This window comes from Esox lucius, chromosome 1 (genome assembly GCF_011004845.1).
Source record: "Esox lucius isolate fEsoLuc1 chromosome 1, fEsoLuc1.pri, whole genome shotgun sequence".
Classification (NCBI taxonomy): Eukaryota; Metazoa; Chordata; class Actinopteri; order Esociformes; family Esocidae; genus Esox; species Esox lucius.
This window is the reverse complement of record NC_047569.1, coordinates 13791359-13808445: the sequence shown is the minus strand read 5'-3', so window position 1 is coordinate 13808445 and position 17087 is coordinate 13791359. Positions and strand designations below refer to the sequence as shown.

The 17087-nt window shown below is 43.2% G+C and overlaps 1 protein-coding gene across 5 annotated transcripts in view; it reads right to left on the bottom strand.

Annotated features, from left to right (window-relative positions):
* Positions 1-17087, bottom strand: part of slc36a4 (solute carrier family 36 member 4) — a 199370-nt gene that overhangs the window by 151512 nt on the left and 30771 nt on the right. For all 5 annotated transcript variants that reach the window (XM_020049188.3, XM_013136965.4, XM_020049186.3 and 2 more), the window contains 2 exons: positions 16057-16353; positions 11659-11757 (listed from right to left, as the gene is read on the bottom strand). In XM_020049188.3, coding sequence (XP_019904747.2) covers positions 11659-11757; positions 16057-16353 — 396 coding nt within the window. The remainder of the gene's footprint in view (positions 1-11658; positions 11758-16056; positions 16354-17087) is intronic.

Here is a 17087-nt window from a genome sequence, read left to right as displayed (position 1 = left end):
AATTCTATAACAAACCATTGGTAAAGAGAATTAAACTTAGCTGTCCATCAACAAAAAAAAAATGTAGGACACATTGGAAACAGTTATGTATATGCAATAATGTTTTTGGACTTGAGGCTACTCAAAGTTCTGTTAAAGTAAATACAAATGGTTTGTAACGACTAAAAAGCATCTGAATAGAAATTATAAATGTTTATGAAAAAATCATGGAAGATCACATACCAACTAGGTAAATGGAAAGGAAGACATAGCTTGTAGAAGTCTAGGACGGAAACAGAAAACACCTTACATTCATAAAAGCTATAACGCTCCATTAGAAAACTAGTCAAATATGTATGAGTGAAAAAAATCTCTCTGTGTTGTGTCAACTGCCAAATTGCAGTCATCGTAACCATGGTTCTATGAAGGAAGCATCATTGCAGTCAGAGGGACATGCAGCCGACCAGCAGGATATCGCTGCCCTTCATTAGCTTGAGACTTTTGCCAAGTTTTTGGGAGGGATCAGACTCTTGGAAGGGGGGAGGCTGGTGAGGCATGGGTGAATATGCGGGAGAGGGCTGGATATGTCAGGGATACTCTGTCACGTGCCCTGTGAGGATGCTGAGTGGATGGGTTGTTGAGAATATTATCACTACTAAGTACCGCAAACAGAATGCCTCATGATCTGGGCATTAATGATAGCCATTCAGCACCAAACCTAGAGTGGGGAGAACAAGTATTTGATACACTGCCGATGTTGCAGGTTTTCCTACTTAAAAAGCATGTAGAGGTCTGTCATTTTTATCATAGTTACACGTCAACTGTGAGAGACGGAATATAAAACAAAAATCCAGAAATCACATTGTATGATTTTTTTATAATTAATTTGCATTTTATTGCATGACATAAGTATTTGATCACCTACCAAGCAGTAAGAATTCCGGCTCTCACAGAATCGTTAGTTTTTCTTTAAAAAGCCCTCCTGTTCTCCACTCATTACCTGTATTAACTACACCTGTTTGAACTTGTTACCTGTATAAAAGACTTGTTACCTGTATAAAAGACACCTGTCAACACACTCAATCAATCAGACTCCAACCTCTCCACAATGGCCAAGACCAAAGAGCTGTGTAAGGACATCAGGGATACAATTGTAGACCTGCACAAGGCTGGGATGGGCTACAGGACAATAGGCAAGCAGCTTGGTGAGAAGACAACACTACTGTTGTTTGGTCCTTGGGGTTTAAGGCCAGGTGTCTCTGTAAAAGCACTTTGTGACAACTGCTGTTGTAAAAAGGGCTTTATAAATACATTTGATTGATTGATTGAACAACTGTTGGCACAATTATTAGAAAATGGAAGAAGTTAAAGATGACGGTCAATCTCCCTCGGTCTGGGGCTCCATGCAAGATCTCACCTTGTGGGGCATCAATGATCATAAGGAAGGCTAGGGATCAGCCCAGAACTACACGGCAGGACCTGGTCAATGACCTGAAGAGAGCTGGGACCACAGTCTCAAAGAAAACCATTAGTTACACACTACGCCATCATGGATTAAAATCCTGCAGTGCACGCAAGGTCCCCCTGCTTAAGCCAGCGCATGTCCAGGCCCGTCCAATGACCATCTGGATGATCCAGAGGAGGAATGGGAGAAAGTCATGTGGTTTGATGAGACAAAAAATAGAGCTTTTTGGTCTAAACTCCACTCACTGTGAATGAAGCATGGAGGTGGAAACATCATTCTTTGGGGATGCTTTTCTGCAAAGGGGACAGGACGACTGCACCGTATTGAGGGGAGGATGGATGGGGCCATGTATCGCAAGATCTTGGCCAACAACCTCCTTCCCTCAGTAAGAGCATTGAAGATGGGTCGTGGCTGGGTCTTCCAGCATGACAACGACCTGAAACACACAGCCAGGGCAACTAAGGAGTGGCTCCGTAAGAAGCATCACAAGGTCCTGGAGTGGCCTAACCAGTCTCCAGACCTGAACCCAATACAACATCTTTGGAGGGAGCTGAAAGTCTGTATTGCCCAGCGAAAGCCCCATAACCTGAAGGATCTGGAGAAGGTCTGTATGGAGGAGTGGGCCAAAATCCCTGCTGCAGTGTGTGCAAACCTGGTCAAGAACTACAGGAAGCGTATGATCTCTGTATTTGCAAATAAAATGCAAATTAATTGCTTAAAAATCATACAATGTGATTGTATGGATTTTTTATTTACTTCTACATGCTTTGTAAGTGAGAAAACCTGCAAAATCGGCAGTATCAAATACTTGTTCTCCCCACTGTACATGAAGAGACAGTGGGATAATGAGATCCAAGACACACACACTCTTTCCTTGTCTCTCCATCTTTCATTCCCTCCGTCCCACCCTCCCACTTCTTACTTCCAGAAAATGTGGATGCTTTCTAAATTGGTTAAACAGATGAATTAGAACAGGTGTAATCCTGGCTGTCAAAGTCAGACTTTCTTCCTTATGTTTTCTTGTTCTTTGATTTTTTTTCTTTCCTCTTACTCTTTCCCTCTTCCTCCTTTCTTTTCCTTCCCCATTCCGCTGTTCCTTTCCACTTCCCCTTTTCTGTTCCTCTTCCCCCTTTCTTCCCTCTTCTCCCTTTCCTCTTCCTCCTTCCATCTCTACTTCTTTCCTCTGATTTGTGACTTAGGCTGGAATCTAACTGGGAAATTGCCGCACAAACTAGGCCATTCAACGCAGACAGACATTTAAACAACCTGCTTCTTTATGCACTGACTATGCATACAGACAACTACTAGATTGTAATGTATAAATGGACGCCGCCAACAGGAACATACACCTCCCCATTCACCAAAACCAACCACTTCTACCGACAGTTGAGATTTTTATCAACTAAAAAGAAGAGGAAACTCGATCAAATGGGCACGAGATCACCAACACTGGAGAGGAACACATCACTTCAGTTTACTTCAGAGCTCAACACTACAGAGCATCTGTAGAGACCAAACAAGCTGAATTCACAATATTAATGCACCGCCATCCACTCTGAAGCAACTATACGATGCGGTGGTTTAAGCCTAGACTGACATCCCTGTGGAACATTTCCAACACATTATACTGTCCATGCCTGAAGGATTCAGGCTGTTCTGAAGGTAAAGGGGTAAGAGTGGTACTAGATGGATGTACAGTGTATATTAACTGATCACAGGGTGTAGATTTCCGTGTCAGAGTTATCCATTAAAAACTGACATAACAATAAAACTTTGAAAAGGAACTCATTTGGCTAATTGTACAAGAAATGTTAATAATTTCTACGTAAATCCCTCAAAGCGATGTTGCTCTGGTACCACAAGAAATGTCAGCCCTGATGCTGACAAGCAGCCAGAGCCAGAGAAAGGACAGGCCAAAACAGGTTGTGGAAACCTAACCAACAATAACGGTGCCAGGTACCCCGCGTTGCTTGAGTGCCACACCGAACAGCGAGAGATGTGAGAGATGGCAGCAGGACAGGGCAGACATCTAATCCAAGTTCAGCCAAGCACAACAGGTGGTTTAGTTAACAGGCTATTAACACTGACCTCTCAGCCTGGGGCACTGCCAACTACTGAGAGAAACCACCACACTCAGAGAGACAGGTGTGGAATGGGGAGGAGGGTAAAGCGAGGGGAGATAGTGATGGAGGGGGGGTTGGAGACAGAAGAGAGAGGGGGTGGGATGTAGACAGAGAATGGTGGTGGAGGGATGGAATCAGAAAGGGAGAAAAAGTTCAGAGATTGAAAGAGCGAGGAAGACATGAAAGATTGAATAAAGATGAAGTTGGAGATCATCATTAATCATCCCAAATTGCGCTCGACCGTGAATATCAAAGTGGAAAGTAATTTCTTTGGCAAGGCGTCTGTCCAACAACATTGAGGTGGAATCACGTTCACCAGACCCCTCCTCTTTCCACCTTCTCATTCAAGCAGCTAATATGCAGGCAGATTTAGCAGTAGCACATTATAGTTCTGAAGAACCACCTCTCTGCCTGCAGTCCTTAAGCCAGTTCTCCTTCGTTGATCCATGCATCTAATTCCTCCTCAATTAAAGGTTAAGTGATGCCAATTTAGTAAAATAAGGCAATAAAGACAACAAGATGGTAGGAAGGGAGGCATAACCAGCTATTATCTGTCAGCCAAAATCCTGATGTAAAAAACGCATCTCATCTAATAGCAGAATCTATCAGTATGTCATCTTTCTCCCAACACCACCACACAGGTACCCACCACAGAAAATAAGATACTGTTCTGAGTTTGCTGTAAAACGTCAACTAGCTACTGCCGACCTTTGCTTGGCCCCAATCCCCTTTGCAACTGATAAACTGGTAAAAAGGCTGTTCTACCGAACAGATTCAGAACATAGTCATTTTACAATACATTACAGCTGAGATGATACAATCGTGTGCGTGGGGTGTAAGAGTAATGAGGCTGTGGACCTGTTGGTCTGGAGTCCTCAAGCAGCAAGCTGCAATACCCCCACTGCTCCCAAAGCAGCCTGGGGCCTTCCAGCATCCAATCCTGAGAGCCTTTCATTCTTGGAAGCTGGAAAGCCACAGCACCGCTCTGCCCCCCCCCCCCCCCACCCCACCCAACTGAGTAATGGCCCAGGAGGACAGCACCATAGTACACAGACAGAGTGAGCAAAGTGTCATAGTGACAGAGTGTGTTTGCATTGGGGGGGTACACTGTCTGCCCTACAATACAGTGCCAGAAAATTTAGTCTTTTTGATTTTCTAAAATGTCTTATATTTTGCTCACTGAATCTGATGTAATATTAAATAAAGTGAACCAATAAAAAGTACCTTATTTAAAACCCAGAGCTTCAATATGCCTCCTCAGTGTCAATGACTGGCAGTGCTCAAAGACAGACAACCAAACGCTTCCTATTGTGATATGAGTCTCACCACACTGTGGAGGAATTTTGTACCACTCATCTAAGCAGAGCAGTTTAATCAACAAAAATCTGAAGGTTTTTTAGCATGATCTACTAATTTCAGGTCCTGCAACAACGCCTCAGGAAGGATTAGATATACTTCAAATGATAATGCCTTTCCAGACACTGAAGCACATAATAACAATGAAGGCACATTTTAAACCCCAGAGCAAGGTCAAACATCTGCCGTACTACCTCTGACCAATGCAGTTAGCGTGAAGTCATTCCTGCCACTGGGAATGTGGTCTCAGGAATTTTACACAGAAAATTAAGTGTAGTTAAAAAAAATCTCTGGCCATGAAGTGTTAAATGCATTGGTTTCAACTATTCTGATGTAGTCTTTCTTGTACAGTGGGTGTAGAAAAGGGTATAATCACATTTTGTTGCTTTGCAGCCTGAAATGAAAACTGAGAACAAAAAAAATGCTTCATTCAGCTGTATTTACAACTTATAACATCCAGGTGAAAGATATAATACCAACTTTTTTTTTTACAAATTTAAAAACAGAATCACTGAGTTGGAAAAAGAATCACCCCCCTCCTAAAAATGACTTGTAAACCCAACCAGGTGTAGTTACTCACCTTCTCAATACCACACAAAGCCAATTGACTTTCAACTGTGATCAGCTGTGGTCATTTTGATTAGCTCAGCATGAAACAAGCTTTTCCTGAAGCATTTCAGTCCTTAGTAGTGCAACTGACGAAAACAATCAACTATGGGTGGCAAGGCATTGTCAAAAGATCACTGGGATTAAGTTGTGGACAGGCACAAGTCAGGAGATGGATACAAAAAAATTCAAAGGCTTTATCAGTGTCTAGAAGCACAGTGAAGTCTATTATTAAGAAGTGGAAGGTATTTGGTACAACACAGACCCTCCCTGGGTCAGGACGTCGCTCCAAACTGGATGAAAGAGCCAGGAGGAAACTGTTCAGAGTGGCTACCAAGAGGCCTACAGCAAATCTGAAGCAGTTGCAGGAATTCATGACAAAGAGTGGTCATTGTGTGACAACAATATCACAAATTCGCCACAAATGTGGCTTGTATGGGAGGGTTGCAAGAAAAAAGCCACTCCTCAAGAAAGGCCACATGCAGTCACAACTGAGCTTTGCCAAAACGCACCTTGAAGATTCTAAGGCCATGTGGAAAAAGGTGTTATGGTCAGATGAGACAAAAATTGAATTATTTGGCCTCAACGCCAAACGATATGTCTGGCGAAAATCCAATACAGCTCACCATCCAAATAACACCATTCCTACAGTAAAGCATGTAGGTGGTAATGTCATGTTATGGGGTTGCTTTTTTGCATCAGGCAAAATACTGTCAAATTCTTGAAGAAAATCTGCTGTTCTCAGCTAGAAATGTGTCAATGGGAAGAAGATTCCAACATGACAATGCCCCAAAGCACACAGCACAACTGACCACATAGTGGTTGAGGGAGAAAAAGGTGAATGTCCTTGCATGGCCTAGTCAGAGCCCGGACATAAACCCCATTGAAAATCTGTGGAATGACTTGAAGACAGCAGTCCACAAACGGTCACCATCAAATTTAACTGAACTTGAGCAGTTCTGCAAAGAAGAGTGGTCAAATATTGCAACGTCTAGATGTGCAAAGTTAGTAGAGACATATCCCAACAGACTAAAGGCTGTAATTAAAGCAAAAGGTGGTTCAACAAAATACTGACACAAGGGGGTGATCCTTTTTCCAACTCAGTGATTATGTTTTTTTTTTTAATTCTGACATGTTGGTGTTATAAGTTGCACTGAGTAAATACAGCTGAATGAAACAAAAATTGTGTCTGTCTTCATTTCAGGGTGCAAAGCAACAAAATGTGATTATTTTAAAGGGGGATGATTCTTTTCTTTACCCACTGTATAGGTGTTGGATAATTTTCTTCCTGCATCACCCAGGTTGGCTTTACATTCAGCTCACGGAAGGATCGCCTCACATTCATTCATTTAAAAATTCTCAGATTCAGAGCAGAATTTAGGATTCCTCCAATGATGGCATGTCTTCCAGGCACTTACACATCAACGCATCACTAAAACATCACACCACCACCACGATGCTTGATCTTTGATATGAGATCAAACCGTGGAACGCAATTTTTGGTTTTCACTAGACATGTCACCAAAAAAGCTCCACTTTTCTGTCAGCTATCCACAGAACAATCTTTCTAGAGTCTAAATGACTCCTGACAGGTAAAAGCGCATTAATGCATTTGTGAAGTTAAACCTACAGTACATACGCCTAAAAGCATTCATTTCTGAAGTTCTCCAGGATGAATGACACCATGGAAAACATTGATAAAAGCCAAATCATTGACTAGCAACATACCTCAAGACCTCTCGCTAGCTATTAGACCCTGATTCTTCAAATTAACAGTAAATACAAATGAATGAAAAGCTGTAAATATTTGGCAATGACATGGATTCATTAATGCATATGGCTGGGCTATGGTATAGTTCAATTATATTCAGAAACAGTAGTTACAATGAGCATTCCTGGGCTTGGCTCTATCTGTCCACTGTGGAGCTTCCTTCATGTGTAGAGGGGAAGGCAGCCCTGGGCACAACTGCCGTTAGCAAGGTGCATCTATTAGCATTTCATAACTATCTGCTCCACACCCCAGAGATCCTTTAAAAAAAAAGTATTGGCCTAGTACAAATTTGGTTTAAGGCAAGAAAGCCCAATCCCCATCATTTCAGTAATTATGTCCACTGCTTCACTTCTTATTCCAGAATTTAAATTGATCAGGCCAGCTTTACTTGAGCCTCAGAGGGAAAACTCAACAGGAGAGAATATCCAGTAGGCCTTCTTAGAGAAAGACTGACCTCCATTAAACAGAAAGTTATTCATTCACGAAGAGAGTATCCAAGAGTCCTTGTCAGAGAAAGACTGGCTTCCATTAAAGATTAAATGTATTAATTCAGGGAAAGAAATCGATGGAGCCAGGCATGTAAGCCAGGCATCCTTCAGTGAGATATGTTTGGTTTAGATACTCAAACCTAGGCAAACTGGATCGATATGTATCACTAGTCAGCATGCAGGATCCATTTTTGCACTGTGATTGATCAACAGTGATTGCGCCATTTCAGAAATATCACAATTTCGCTTCGGCCTGGCTGAGTGACCTTCACGTGCACGGCTAATCATAACACCAGGATAAAACGCCATCACCGACCTAGGCTTTATTGAAAATGAATGGCCTTCCCAACCCCCGCTGTGAGCTGTCTGTGAGTCCCTTAAAGGTCAGAGAAAAAGGTGGCTCCGAAGCCATCTCCTTGAACAGAACAGATCCTTAGAGGATCACAGAGAAAGATCACATAAATCAGAGGACTATTTTCCCCAAGAGTTGCCTACAATTAATCTCTGCATGCCATTTCATATTTTATTTTTTTTATTATTTAGGGTCATGACATACAGTAACATTCAAAAGTCAACAGTGAAGAGGTGACTCAGGGATGCTCGCCTTTTAGCTAGAGTTGCAAAGGAAAAGCCATATCTCAGATATGCCAATAAAAAGTAATTATTAAGATGGGCAAAAGAACACAGACCCTATATAGAGAAAGATTTGAAAAAATTGTTATGGACAGACAAATCTAAGTTTGAGGTGTTCGGATTACAAAGAAGAACATTCATGAACCTTGGACCATATGAAAAGACGCTGGAGGAGTGCTTGATGCCATCTGTAAAGCATGGTGGAGGCAATATGATGGTCTGGGGGTGCTTTGGTGGTGGTAAAGTGAGAGATTTGTACAAGGTACAAATCTCCATCTTGCAACTCCATGCCATAACCTGTGGACGGCGTTTGATTGGAGCCAATTTCCTCCTACAAAAAGACAATGACCCAAAGCACAGCTCCAAACTATGCAAGAACTATTTACGGAAGAAGCAGTCAGCTGGTGTTTTGTCTATAATGCAGTGTCCAGCACAGTCAGCGCATCTCAAACTTACTGAGCTGTAGTGGGAGCAGCTTGACCATACGTTACATAAGAAGTGCCCATCTCAATAAATTGATATCTAGAATTCCAAAGGTCTGCAAGGCTGTAATTGCTACAAATGGAGGATTATATGACAATATATGTTGCTATACTTCCTATTCAAACTAACTTCATGCATGTTTTTTTTGGAAAACAAGGACATTACTAAATGACCCCAGACATTTGAACAGTAGTCTACATACACATTTTCCAATTATAATGATTGTTTATTAGTTGATTCTTATATTTCTGTCCTGTCTTGGTATAGGCTTTCAGATTAACATGGTTTAGATGTCACACCCATTTCACACAACAATATTTCAACCTACACTTACTGTTATCCAGCCTATGATGTGGTGGCAGGAGGTTGGAATCTTTAGAAGTAATTTATGATGCATTGATTGAAGCACTCTATGGCAAATAGGTGTTGACCTCTCATTTGAATGTTTGAATTTGTTTTGAATGTTTTGCATTGGCTTTTTTCCTAAACAAACTATGATGGACTGTCTGTGAATACTGAAAAAATATCTAGGCTAAAACAAATGTTAAAAAGTAGGAGCAAACATTAGTAGCATACATACAAATCAAATATCAACTGTGTTGATTTTCACCAGTTAAATTACACTGTAGGCTATAAATCACACTCCCAATAGAATCACCAAAAGCACTCCTTGAACTACAAAACCTATTTGCTAGGCTATTATATATACAATTTAATGAGAGATCTGTATGCTAGTCCTACTTATGATGAAGCTACATACAAAATATGAACCAGCACTACTAGAAAAGATGAGGAATCTACAATGTGTTCTGCAATTGTTATGAACAGTACAGTGTAATTATTTAGCATTCTACCTATCTTTCACCCTCTCACCCCACCTCACCCCATTTCAACCTCACCCCATCTCCCCTCCATATCTCTCCCCCTCCACCTCTGTCTATCCTTGGCGCCAGAAAACATGAACAAATTCACTTGGAAATAGTTTGGCCCAGAGCCTGAAGCCGCCGGCCAGCTGCCCTCCACTTGATGGAAAAGTGAGAGGTTGAAGACCAAACCTCACCACTTACAAACTCGAGGAAACCAAAGGTGCTGAACACGGCCTTTTGCTAATCTACCAACTTGAAATGATTTACTGACAGCGCTTTGTTTCTCCTTGAGAGGGAAGGGAGAGATCTTTAGACATGGTGAGGATTAAGAGGGTTTAGAGGAATGCTTGGAAAGGAACAGGCCCAGAACCCACCTTAATAACCTCTCTTTAAACCATAAACCGCAAAGCCCCAAAACCCAAAAGACAACATTTAACTGGCCTAGCCATGTGAGCCGGTTCTCAGCTTTACACACACTGTGCTTGAGAGACAGGTGGAGGATGTACAGATAAGGGTAATTGCGTGAATGAGAAGCATCCCGATGAACTTCAACCCAGTTCGTAGTTACGGAAGATTCAGTGCTTTGAGCCAATAGACGTGACTACCTTAGGGAGATGCTAATAGACTGTGTGGTGACTTTATGGTGCATCCCTGTTAGCTGTCCCTACTGGTTACTACACTGTTGTTGTAGGAGGACAACAAATCACAAAATAACAAGAAGAATTACTCACATGCCTGGGTCAACTAGACAAAAGTCCTCACACACAGATAGACAAAGTCCCATGATGGGAGTCATTTTCAACTGTGTGTTTGGCGCAGGACCGCAGCTAGGAAACCAGAGTAATCAGTAAGCAACGTTTTTACTGGCACCGGAACTGGCCAATCGGTTATTGCCAATTGGCCCAGTGACAGCTATTTCAGACTGGCTCCCCTCCCTCCCCATCGCTTATCCTAAGGGATTGGTGTGAAGATCGAATCCCCAGGCGGATAATTACCCTGTCTGGGTGACTGAGAGAACACATATGGTCATGGATCACTCCCAGGGAGAGAAATGGAGACGGGGGAGGGTGGAGGGAGAGTGGAACGAGATAGCTGGAGGAGGCCTAACCACTTTGATTATTTCTCTCCTTTATCTACTAGAATTCCTTCGGTCTTCCTGGCAATCTATCCCTATCTGGGCATGCGTGGTGCAGACGATCCTCTCCTCCGCGCTTTCTTGTTCTTTCTGTCCATTTTTCTCTCCTCGTCGCCCTCCTTCTCTGGAGATGTTCTGATCGAGAGTGACCCGGTGTCGTCTCCGTCTGTCGGGTCGCCGTCGTGACGTGACAGCCGTCGCTTTGAGCCTGCCGGTCGGCTGATTAATGGTTGCGCGGCGGTGAGTGAGCATTCCTCTGGCCCTCAGTCAATACAGCCCCGGTACCACCTCATACATCATCCTGCCCACAGCAGGCTCCCACTGACGCACACACGCACGCCCATGCACATGCTTATCTGCAGGGCAGCACCCCCATCCTAGTCACCACGAAACCTCGCCGGGCTTCAGCCCAAGCTTAGCATTAGTGCTACCCTCTCGTTAGCTCAGCTTAACCCTCTAGGTGGGAGTTAACGTTGACCCTTTTCATTCTTCAAGCCCCTCGTCTGAGGTTAGCTGTTACCCTAGCTAAGGTTTACGCTCTAAAGAATTTCACTCAGTATTTGGCCAGGGTGAATTCTGGGAGACATACCGGGGCGATTTACTGCTTTTAGCCTTGCAGTGAAGGCTGGTATGAGGGCCCCTGTTATCAACCAGTATTGAGCCGCTCACATAAGGGCCTGAACCAAACAAATGTTATTAACCACAAAAGAATTTGTGCGAATGGAACAACATTTGTTTTTGAAGAGTACTTACCACTCCGATGCCTTCAAATGCAAAGATGGCTGTTCCAAAGAAGAAGGGAAACTTGCCCAGGGGGGAAGTGAGGGGGAGATGCTGAAAATCCCCAAAATCCTGTCAGAGAGGGGTGACAGTAGACAAGAAGGACAGGCGTTTAGGACCACAGAGACAACAACACATTAGCCTGTCAGAAGAGCAGCTCCCATGACGCCCTATAGATCGTAAAATCAGCTTCCTCATAACCACCAAAGACACATTGCCTTCAAGACAGAGTGAAAAGAGGGCATGGTTTCCCCTGAGAAAGAGAGGGAGAGGCAGGGAGATCCATAACACATCTGACCAAGATAGAGACACAACAGAAGAAAAGACAGAGACGAGAAGAGGAGTAAAATGAGGTTATGCAGGGTCGACGGTGACCTAACGAGGATTCGTGGATGCAGTGTGGCGCTCCCCTGTGGACGTGTGTCATCCACCACGCCGCACCGAGACGCCCAGCGGCTGACAGCAGCGCCTAATGAATCCCTTTAAAACATAATTCAGCTGGTGATGGATGAGGGCAGATCACAAGGGTAAACGGAACACTTTGCCTCCTGCGTGGACCGTTATGGCTGACGACAGGGGCGGTGGAGGCGCCTCCAGGATGAGCAGTGGCGCGTACTCGCACATACACAACCCTGGCAGGCAGAGCCTTCTGCAGGATGTCTAATAGCAATCAGCATTGGAACTACACAACACGTCAGGAGCACTTACGTTGGACGTCAATCTGATCCACCATCCTAATTGCAGTCTAAGAATGACCTTGGGAACTGTCCAAGTAGACAAGCTATTAAAAGTTGGCCTTTTTGTTCTTTATTGCTCATAGAAACAAAGTGAACTCTGGAACACTTGCTGTTTAATGTTTCTTCATAGATTTGAGCCCTAAGATGAGTCTGTCAAGGTGGAGATGGAGCTAGCTAACCCAACAAATATACATAGTATATTGCTCTAGTTAATGTTGTCCAACTCCTGTGAATATGCGCAAATAATAAAGAGCAGCATGAGGATACATGATCACAAAGTATACAGTAAAATAGGTACAGTAGATATAATGAAAATAAAGACCATATCAGTGGTGCGTGAAGTCAAAGTTAAGCATTTTAGAACAATCAGCATTAAATCATTTGTTCTGACAATGTAACTACGAGTTGGATGGATGTTTGTGTAATCAAATCAGTAGGAAGGTTGAAATTATGAGTTTCTGACATGAAATGATCGCTGGATTAGCGCATGATGGGGGCATCACCTAAGCCAGGGAAGGCATAGTTCTACAAATCTTGATTACACAAAGCCAATTACTTGGAAGGGGATAAATCAGTGATTCTACTTCTCACTTTGCTCAAGATGATCCTCTCCAAAAGACTCAGTGATCAGTGGAGGTTCTTAAAATGAGGCAATTAGGAAAGTTGAAAAGTAAAGACTAAGAGAAGCACAAAGGAAAGATCAAAAATCTGAATACTGCTTAAAAAAAATATGAAAAAAAGAAAATAAGAGACAGCCAATACCAGGTTGGGACAACAAATACCGGCATATTAATCATTATTTATTAAAGTCAAGACAGCAATTAATCAACAATCTTCCACTTAATTTAAATTTTTTATGTATTGATAGAGAAAATCTAAATCAACTACCCATTCAGGTTTTGCAACATTTCCACCTCTAAATGCCTATCATAACCATACACTGATCAGCCATAAGATTATGACCAGTGACAGGTGAAGTGAATAACACTGATAATCTCGTTATCATGGCACCTGTCATTGGGTGGGATATATTAGGCAGCAAGTGAACATTATGTCCTCAAAGTTGATGTGTTAGAAGCAGGAAAAATTGGCAAGTGTAAGGATCTGAGCGACTTTCACAAGGGCCAAACTGCGATGGCTAGACGACTGGGTCAGATCATCTCCAAAACTGCAGCCCTTGTGGGGTGTTCCCGGTCTGCAGTGGTGAGCACCTATCAAAAGTGGTTCAAGAAAGGAAAAGCAGTGGACCAGTGACAGGGTCATGGACAGCCAAGGCTCAAAGATGCACGTGGGGAGCAAAAGCTGGCCTGTGTGGTCCAATCCAACAGACGAGTAACTGTAGCTCAAATTGCTGAAAAAGTGAATGATAGAAAGGTGTCAGAACACAGAGTACATCACAGTTTGTTGAGCATGGGGCTGCGTAGCCGTAGATCAGTCAGGGTGCCGATGCTGACCACTGTCCACTATCGAAAGCACCTACAATGGGCATGTGAGCATCAGAACAGGACCACAGAGCAATGGAAGAAGATGGTCTGTTCTGATGAATCACGTTTCCTTTCACATCACGTGGATGTCTTGGTCCGTGTGCGTCGCTTACCTGGAGAACACATGGCACTAGGATGCATCATGTGAGGAGACAAGCCAACGGAGGCCGTGTAATGCTTTGGGGAATGTTCTTCTAGGAAACCTTGGGTCCTGCCATTCATGTGGATGTTACTTTGACACATACCACATACCTGAGCATTATTGCAGACCATGTGCATCCTCTCATAGCAACAGTATTCCCTGATGGCATTGACTTCTTTCAGCAGGATAATGCACATTGCCACAAAGCAAAAATGGTTCAGGAATGGTTTGAGGAACACAACAACGAGTTCAAGGTGTTGACTTGGCCTACAAATTCCCCAGATTTCAATCCATTTGAGCATCTGTGGGATGTGCTGGACAAACAAATCCGATCCATGGAGGCCCCACCTCACAACTTACAGGACTGGATCTACTGCTAATGTCTTGGTGCCAGATACCTTCAGAGGTCTAGTGGAGTCCATGCCTCAACAGGTCAGGTCTGTTTTGGTGGCAAACATGGACCTACAAAATATTAGGCAGATGGTCATAATGTTATGGCTGATCGGTGATTATTATAATACAAAATGCATTTTTGCGTGAAATGTTTTTTTGTTTATTGTTGATGTCTTGTCATTTGTACCTCTATAGGGGTGAACATTTAAACTTTAAGCTCTAAAACAGACCACCTATTATTAAAGAAAATGGCGTTTTAAGCCAATATAATATTGATCATTTTTGTTAATGCTGACAGCCCTGGCTAATGTCCGTGAAATGTGGTGCATTTGGCAAAAGCATAGGCTGCTGGTGAGAATAATTGTGCGCAATAATGGCATTTGAAGTCAATTCACATGGCGTACTGGCATACTGGCCTCTTGAGGTCGGATAATTTAAATGTGGTGTAGAAAGAAACCAACCAAAACACCTGGCCTTAGCATAGCCAAACAGTGGACCCTATCCTTTATGCTGAAGCGGCATCAATGTCAGAACTAAAGTAATGTGTAATCGGTCAGATGCTCGATTACGTTCTTGATCCATGTGTTCTAAAAATGGAATGAAGAGATCCATCCTCTCGGTTTCTAAATGACCAGTTTGTGTGGGCCAAATCTCCCCTCCCCGTTCCGACCTTTAGAAGACCCAAACACCTGCAAATTCCAAGGCAGCGTAACAAACACAGAGAGTTATCACATCCAAACCGTTGTTTCATGAAAGATCTATGGTACAATTTATGTTGACTCTACAATAGGTTAAACAAGCATTGACCTAGATTGGCCCTGTTTCGAAGGAGATGTGTAGTGGCTCAAGGGGCTTTCAAAGCAGACATACACGGATGGCAGGTTGAATCATTTACACACATACACCTATTAAACAGTAGACCCAGAATTGATTGTGAACTGCCAGTGGCCCATACATACAAGCATTGGTTTAGAGACGCAAAATTGTCAACAACTTCTGTCTGCAGTTATTTTCCTTGGACAGCTTGGGCCAAATTTCTGAAAGGTCCAGTGGAAGAATGCATCAATAGCATATCAAACACAGCAGGTCACATGCTTAAATATGGTTTAGTGGAACACATGGGCTATGCTAACCAATAAAAAACAATGAGAAACTCCTGGCTTACTCATTGGCTAAATCGGTTTAGTCTACCGGCCAGTCAGGTTCCACAACACCTTCCATCACTTGTCTTGTCCAATCATTTGCTGAGCATACATCACTGCTGAGCTGTCTGGTTCAGCCTGCATTCATTAGCAAGGCAGGTGGTGCTTCATAAACATGTGATAATGGTGATTTGGACCTTCTGGCGATAGAGTGTTTTGTATAGCCATCTTCTACTAGATACTTGAAAAATAACAAGCCTAGAGAAGAATAAACCCTTGGCCCACACATCCATTTGAATCCCAGATTTTAAGTGATGCAGGCTGACAACTTCTGAAACGTGGGAACACAAACCGGTAATGGCAGCATTACAGACAACAGTTCGCTGACTGATGATGATGCCGACAGCCATACCATCAAGGGTAAACAACGACAGCATCATAAATAATAACAAGGGTGTCAACATCAATTTTACCGTGGTGATGTACTGGAAGATGATGATGACACTGACGGCCATGCAGATGTTGGCCACCAATGACAGGACGGCCATGTTCTTCAGGTCCTTCATGAACACCAGCAGGATGAGGAAGGGCAGGAAAAAGAGCATGTAGAGACGCAGGTCTAGTGCCCACGGCTCCGAGGGTACCAAGGGGCGTAAAGGAACAGGCGCCGGCACGGGACCGGCACTGCCAAAGACTGTCGTGGAGGCATTGACGAATGATAGGGACTTGTGGTCGAGGGTGATATTTGAGCTTTGGTACCCCTCAACAACCTAGAATGACACACAAAAACACACAAAGAGACAAACAAACACACAAAGCATGATTAATGGATTCAATGTTTTAATGATTTAGGGTCACCTTTACCCTGTCGACCTTCAGGAAGGCACAGCCAGGAGATGGATCACCTACACCTTTCCGGGAGACATCTCGTTAATCCCGTGTTAGATTGGCCTGGTGGGGAGCACTAGTATCACTATGTTTGGAATTGATGGGAAGGGTGAGGTTAGGATTTGACAGACGGGCGGGAGTGATGGCGTTGGGAGGGGAATGCTATCTCTGAGACAATCTTCCACCCATCCGAATTCCACCTCAATGCAGTGTGTGTTTATATAACTCTGTTTTGGCTCTCAACAAGAGTATACCATCATGTCTCCACTTCAAACAAGAGTATTATGGGCTGTAATGACTGGGTAACCACTGCAGTAACTCCCATTGACATACCACTATACTAAATCTATACAGGCTGCAATTAAGGCTGCCGCACGTTCTCTCATCGCCAGAGAACCATTTCATGAGCTTATCATTAACGCACAGCTGGAAGTTAGGAAGTGACTTGGCTGCTTCTATTGTGATAAGCAGCTTTCACGCGCCTACATAAAAAAAGAAAACTTGCCCAGAGATGTAATGATGAGAAAACTTTCTGGACGATTGATTATTCAACTTAACACCGGGGTGACTAGAGATAGGAAAGAGGGCTTCATAATCATCTCTCCACGATCCCATC